We start from the raw sequence: 7,467 nt of genomic DNA on the forward strand, positions 1-7,467 counted from the left end.
CCTTTTTGGTCACTAAGGGCAATTTATCACGGCCAATCCGCCTAACCTGCACGTCTTTGGACTGCGGGAGGAAACTGGAGCACCCGGAGGAAGCTCACGCAGACACGGGGAGAACGTGCAGACTCCACACAGACAGTGACTCAAGCCGGGAATCGAACCTGGGACACTGGCGCTGTGAAGCCATAGTGCTATCCACTGTGCTACCATGCTGCCCATTATCAGATAAAGAGGGGAGGGGGCAGAGAAAGGTTTAGGGAGTGAATTCCAGGGCTTGGGGGTGGGGTGGAGGCAGGGGAGGGGAGTCGAGAGGGAAGGGGAGGAGGGACGCCCAGGCAGCGGAAGGCATGACCACTCGTGGTGGAGCGATGGGGGAGGTGGGAGTCGCGAGACAAGGGAGGGATTGGAAAACAAGGATCAGGAACGTTAAGGTTGAGTTGTTGGACTGGGAGCCGGTGTGGTTCAGTGAACAGAATGGGGAGGGGGGGGAGGGGGACGGTGGGGGTGATGAAGGGGCGGTGGGGGTGATGAAGGAGCGAGGGTGCTGCAGGCTGGGACATGGGGCAGCCGAGTTTCGGATGAACGGCAGATTACAGCGGGTGGAATGAGGGAGGGCGATGGGCAGCACGCTGGAATTGACGAGTCTGGAGGTGATCGAGGTGTCCCCTCAGCCTTCGCATGGCAGGTCCAGCAGAATTGCGGTTTCATTTATTTTTCCTCTGTCGGGACCCTGGAGGAATCCTGTGGAAGGCGGTGTCGGGCTGGGGGCTTTCAGCCACTCTGCTGCTCCTTGGCTTCCTTCCCAAGGAAGGGGGAGTCGGACGCGGTCTGAACGATGAGCTCCACACCCACCGGAGGTCCCTCTGCAGCTCCATCTGAAAGAGCAGCAGACACACCGGGTCACCCAGAGACGTCCAGCTTCAGCAGCTCTGACACACACTGCAACTGCTGAGACACTCACTCTCACACTCACTCACACACACTCTCACACTCTCTCACTCACACTCTCTCACTCACACTCTCACTCACACTCATACTCACACACACACACTCTCACACACTCATACTCATACACACACACACTCTCACACACACACACACACACACACTCACACACACTCACACACACTCACACACACTCATACTCACACACTCTCACTCACACTCTCACACACACTCATACTCATACACACACTCTCTCACTCACACACACACTCACACACACTCACACACACTCACACACACTCACACTCACACACACTCATACTCACTCACACACACTCATACTCACACACACTCACACTCTCACTCACTCACTCTCTCACACACACTCATACTCACACACTCTCACACACACTCACTCACACACTCTCACACTCATACACACACACACTCTCACTCACTCACTCACACACACACACTCACTCACACACTCATACTCACACACTCACTCATACTCACACACACACACTCTCACTCACACACACTCTCACACTCTCTCACTCATACTCACACACACACACTCTCACACACACTCATACTCATACACACACACTCACTCACTCACTCACACACACACACACACACACTCACACACACTCACTCACACTCACACACACACACACTCATACTCACTCACACACACACACACTCACACACACTCTCACTCACTCTCACTCATACTCACACACACACACTCTCACACACACTCATACTCATACACACACACTCACTCACTCACTCACACACACACACACACACACTCACACACACTCACTCACACTCACTCACACACACACACACACACACTCACTCACACACACACTCACTCACACTCACTCACACACACACACACTCATACTCACTCACACACACACACACTCACACACACTCTCACTCACTCACTCATACTCACACACACACACTCTCACACACACTCATACTCATACACACACACTCTCACTCACTCACTCATACTCACACACACACACTCTCACACACACTCATACTCATACACACACACACTCTCACTCACTCACACACACACACACACTCACACACTCACGCACACACTCACTCACACTCTCTCACTCACACTCTCAGACACACTCACTCACTCTTTCACTCACACTCTCAGACACACTCTCACTCTCTCACTCACTTTCTCACACACTCACTCTCACAGACTCACACACATTCACAGACACAGTCTCTAACACACACACAGCTGGATTCTCCGATCACCGACGCCAGAATCACATTCGGTGATCGGCCGGAGATTGCGTTTTTATGTCGGAATCAGGGGGCGGTGCGTTTTTGCGATGCTCCACCGCCTCAAAAACGTTGGGGAGCGCACCGCACGCAGTCTGGACGGCCCGAGGCTCCGCGTCCTGAGGCTCCCGAGGCTCCGCCCCCCGAGGCTCCGCGTCCTGAGGCTCCGCCCCCCGAGGCTCCGCGTCCTGAGGCTCCGCCCCCCGAGGCTCCGCGTCCTGAGGCTCCCGAGGCTCCGCGTCCTGAGGCTCCCGAGGCTCCGCCCCCCGAGGCTCCGCGTCCTGAGGCTCCGCCCCCCGAGGCTCCGCGTCCTGAGGCTCCGCCCCCCGAGGCTCCGCCCCCCGAGGCTCCGCGTCCTGAGGCTCCACCCCCCGAGGCTCCGTGTCCCGAGGCTCCGCCCCCCGATGCTCCGGCTTTGAGGCTCCGATGCTCCGCCCCCCGAGGCTCTGCCCCCCGAGGCTCCGCCCCCCGATGCTCCGGCCTTGAGGCTCCGCCCCCGATGCTCCGGCCTTGAGGCTCCGCCCCCGATGCTCCGGCCTTGAGGCTCCGCCCCCCGATGCTCCGGCCTTGAGGCTCCGCCCCCGATGCTCCGGCCTTGAGGCTCCGCCCCCCGATGCTCCGGCCTTGAGGCTCCGCCCCCGATGCTCCGGCCTTGAGGCTCCGCGTCCTGAGGCTCCACCCCCCGAGGCTCCGCGTCCTGAGGCTCCGCCCCCGCCCCCCGATGCTCCGCCCCCGATGCTCCGGCCCTGAGGCCCCGCCCCCATGCCCTGCCCCCGGTCACAGTCGAGGGGGGGAAGCCGATCCGCGGACAGGGACTGGGGGGACTGGTCTGGGCGGTGGGGGGGGGGGGTTACAGTGGGGCAGGTTTTGGCAGGCCGGGTCCGCGCACAGCCAGTGCCATGTTGTAAAGCACGGCCACCGCAGGCCGCGGAGTGTGTATGCACACAGACACACACACAGGGTGCGATTCTCCGACCCCCACGCCGGGGGGAGAATCACGGGAGTGGCGGGCGATTCACGCCACGCCGCCCTGGCACCCGCACGCGATTCTCCCCCCCCCCCACCCCCCAAATCGGCGTGTCGCGTTTTGCGACAGGCCGCTCGGAGAATCGCCGCTCCGGTCGAGCGCCGATTCTCCAGCCCGGATGGGCCGAGCGGCCTGCCTAATCCGACCGGTTCACGCCGGCGCCAACCACACCTGGTCGCTGCCGGCGTGAACAGCGGGCGACCGGTGAGTGTGGGGCCTGTGGGGGGCGGAGGGAGGATCGAGCAACAGGGGGGTGCTCAGGAGGGGTCTGGCCCGCGATCGGTGCCCACCGATCGTTGGGCCGGCGTCTCTCAAAGACGCACTCTTTTCCCTCCGCCGCCCCGCAAGATCAATCCTCCATGTCTTGCGGGGCAGCGGAGGGGAGGACGGCAAACTACGTATGCGCGGGTGATGTCATTTAGGCGCCGCCGGCCGCGTCATTCAGGCAGCGCCGCTTTGATGCGGGTGTCAAGGCCCGGCGCGTGAGATTGACGCACCGCTGCTCCTAGCCCCCTGGGGGTGGGAGAATAGGGGGTGAGGAGCGGCCTCCGACGCCGGAGTGAAACTCCGGTTTTCACTCCGGCGTCGGCGTTTTGTCTCCCTTTGGGAGAATCGCGCCCACGGTAACACTCACAGACATACACAGTCACACTCACTCACACAGTATTCACACACAGTAACACTCACAGACATACACAGTCACACTCACTCACACAGTATTCACACACAGTCACACTCCCAGACATACACAGTATTCATACACACAGTCACACTCACTCACACAGTATTCACACACAGTAACACGCACAGACCCACACAGTATTCACACACACAGTCACACTCACAGATAGTATTCACACACGCACAGGAACAAACACAAACACACAGTATTCACACACACAGTCACACTCACTCACATAGTATTCACACACACAGTAACAAGCAGACACACACAGTATTCACACACAGTCACACTCACTCACACACAGTATTCACACACACACAGTAACACGCAAAACACACACAGTATTCACACACAGTCACACTCACTCACAGTGTTCACACACAGTAACAAGCAGACACACACAGTATTCACACAGTCACACGCACACACACAGTATTCACACAGTCACACGCACACACACAGCATTCACACACACAGTCACACGCACACACAGAATTCACACATACAGTCACATGCACACACAGCATTCACACACACACAGCATTCACACACACAGTCACACGCACATACACAGTATTCACACATACAGTCACATGCACACACACAGCATTCACACACACAGTCACACGCACACACACAGCATTCACACATACAGTCACACGCACACACACAGCATTCACACACACAGTCACACGCACACACAGCATTCACACACAGTCACACGCACATACACAGTATTCACAGAGTTACACTGACAGACACACACAGTATTCACACAGTTACACACACAGCATTCACACACAGTCACACGCACACACAGTATTCACACACACAGTTACACTGACAGACACACAGTATTCACAGTTACACACACGCACAGTATTCACACGCAGTCACACTCACTCACACAGTATTCACACACACAGTTACACTGACAGACACACAGTATTCACACACAGTCACACGCACACACACAACATTCACACACAGTCACACGCACACTCACATACAGTATTCACACACAGTATTCACACACACAGACACACACACTCACACTGACTCTGACACACATGGTCCCAGGGATGAGGAAGTGCAGTTACGAGGGTAGATTGGAGAATCTGTAACTCCTTGGAAAAGGGGAGCTCCCCCCCCCCCCCCTTACCTGCTTCCGTGAGCCAGTCCACCTGGGTCCTGCTGATCCACGGACGCAGCTCCACACGAGTGCGGAAAAAGCTCCTATCGGGCCGCCCCTCGCTGCCGCAGCGGATCTCCTGGGTGCCGCCGGTGCGCGGGTCCCGCACCTGCAGACTGACCTCCGCCGCCCACAGCACCCGCTCCTTCAGGCGGCCCTGCGCCGTCCTGACCCGGGTGCGCTGGCTCTCCAGGCGGACCAGCCTTTCCCTGACTTCCTCCGGCCGGATCCCCAGCCCCTCCAGGGCCAGCTCCGTCCGGGGGATCTCTCCCCCCTCCCAGAGCTGGATGGGGAGCGCCAGCACGTATGGGACTGGCACCTGGAGCTCTGCCCGCTGCACGGTCCCCATACCAGGGCGGCAGAGGGAGGGGAGATGGTCTGTCCCTTAAATATGCAGCTCTCTCTCCCTCCCTTTCGACACGTTCCGGAGACATTTCACACTGCATTCCCGGGCTCAGCACCAGTGGCCAAGCACGGGAGGGTGATGGATGGGAGGAGGCATGGGACACACAGCAGAGACACCGAGGTGTCAGTTTTCGAAGGCCTCTGCTGTGCCCAGCCAGCGGTTTTCGAGCAGCCCCCCCCCCCCTCAACGTTTGGCACAGAGATCCCTCCGCTCCTGTTAACTCCCCCGCCACCAGCCAGTGCGACAGAAGGTTTGACGCAGGAGCATCCATGGGCTTCAACTGGCGACAGACAAATCGGTCACAATTTGGATTGTACCCTATGCAAACTCTACCTCACACAACTTTACCTGGGCAACACGGTGGCACAGTGGGTTAGCCCTGCTGCCTCACGGCGCTGAGGTCCCAGGTTCGATCCCGGCTCTGGGTCACTGTCCGTGTGCAGTTTGCACATTCTCCCCGTGTTTGAGTGGGTTTCGCCCCCACAACCCACAAAAATGTGCAGAGTAGGTGGATTGGTCGCGCTAAATTGCCCCTTAATTGGGAAAAAGAAATTAATTGGGTACACTAAATTTATTTTAAAAATCCAACTTTATCTAACCCAGTGAGACTTTAGTTCTGCGCTTATTTGAACAGTGGCACAAGTTTCAAGGCTCGCGAATCAAATTCAAAACGCGTTGATCCCGGGATTACCGCTGCCGAAACTGCGGAAGTTCCTTACTTTTTACCCTTCACCACCTTGCCGTCAGTTAGAATTGAAATGAAAAAAAATGAAAATCGCTTATTGTCACGAGTAGGCTTCAAAATGAAGTTACTGTGAAAAGCCCCTAGTCGCCACATTCCGGCACCTGTTCGGGGAGGCTGTTACGGGAATTGAACCCGCGCTGCTGGCCTTATTCTACATTACAAGCCAGCTGTTTAGCCCACTGTGCTATTACTTAATGCTATTCATGGAATCCCTGCAGCGCAGAAGAAGGCCATTTGGCCCATCGAGTCTGGACCCACCCTACGAAAGAGCACCCTCCGTGGGCTCACTCCCCCACTCTAATCCCATAACAGGGCAGCATGGTAGCATTGTGGATAGCACAATGGCTTCACAGCTCCAGGGTCCCAGGTTCGATTCCCGGCTTGGGTCACTGTCTGTGTGGAGTCTGCACATCCTCCCCGTGTGTGCGTGGGTTTCCTCCGGGTGCTCCGGTTTCCTCCCACAGTCCAAAGACGTGCAGGTTAGGTGGATTGGCCAGGCTAAATTGCCCTTAGGTTAGAAGGGGTTACTGGGTTATGGGGATAGGGCTTAAGTAGGGTGCTCTTTCCAAGAGCCAATGCAGACTCGATGGGCCGAATGACTTCCTTCTGCACTGTAAATTCTATGAACCCCATCTATCCTTTTAGACACTAAGGGGAAATTTATCTTGGCCAATCCACCTAACCTGCACGTCTTTGGACTGTGGGAGGAAACTGGAGCACCCGGAGGAAACCCACGCTGACACGGGGTGAACGTGCAGTCACCTGAGGCCGGAATTGAACCCGGGTCCTGGTGCTGTGCGGCAGCAGTGCTAACCACTGTGCCACCGTTGCCCTTGGAGAGTTTTGTTTTCGCTGTTGGCCTCTTTTACCGTCATGTCTCCCGGCACAATGTCAGCCATTTCTCTGCCTCAACAGCCAGACGTGGGGGTGGGGGAAGTAGACCATTCGGCCCGTCTGGCCTACTTCCCTCATTCAACCCGATCGGGGCTGATCACGGGGGCTCGGGCCCCACTTTCCGTCCTCCACTCCCCCCACCAATCCCCCCCCCCTCCACCTCCCCAACCGCATCCCTTAAATACCCCCGCAAAAGACCAAGGAGGGGAACGAAACCTCACGTACCGTAAACATTAACGCACATCAGCAA

At 57.2% G+C, this 7,467-nt stretch overlaps 1 protein-coding gene across 1 annotated transcript; it reads right to left on the bottom strand.

Moving 5' to 3' along the window:
* Window positions 1-515: 515 nt before the first annotated feature.
* Window positions 516-5,741, bottom strand: si:ch211-196f5.2 (uncharacterized protein LOC556372 homolog). The gene is made up of 2 exons (XM_038788734.1): window positions 5,143-5,741; window positions 516-872 (listed from the first exon to the last, which is right to left on the bottom strand). The coding sequence occupies exons 1-2, from the start codon at window positions 5,519-5,521 to the stop codon at window positions 769-771; spliced, it is 483 nt and encodes a 160-aa protein (XP_038644662.1). The 5' UTR covers window positions 5,522-5,741; the 3' UTR covers window positions 516-768.
* Between the last annotated feature and the right edge of the window lie 1,726 nt (window positions 5,742-7,467).

Source organism: Scyliorhinus canicula, unplaced genomic scaffold (assembly GCF_902713615.1).
Source record: "Scyliorhinus canicula unplaced genomic scaffold, sScyCan1.1, whole genome shotgun sequence".
NCBI classification, from domain to species: Eukaryota; Metazoa; Chordata; class Chondrichthyes; order Carcharhiniformes; family Scyliorhinidae; genus Scyliorhinus; species Scyliorhinus canicula.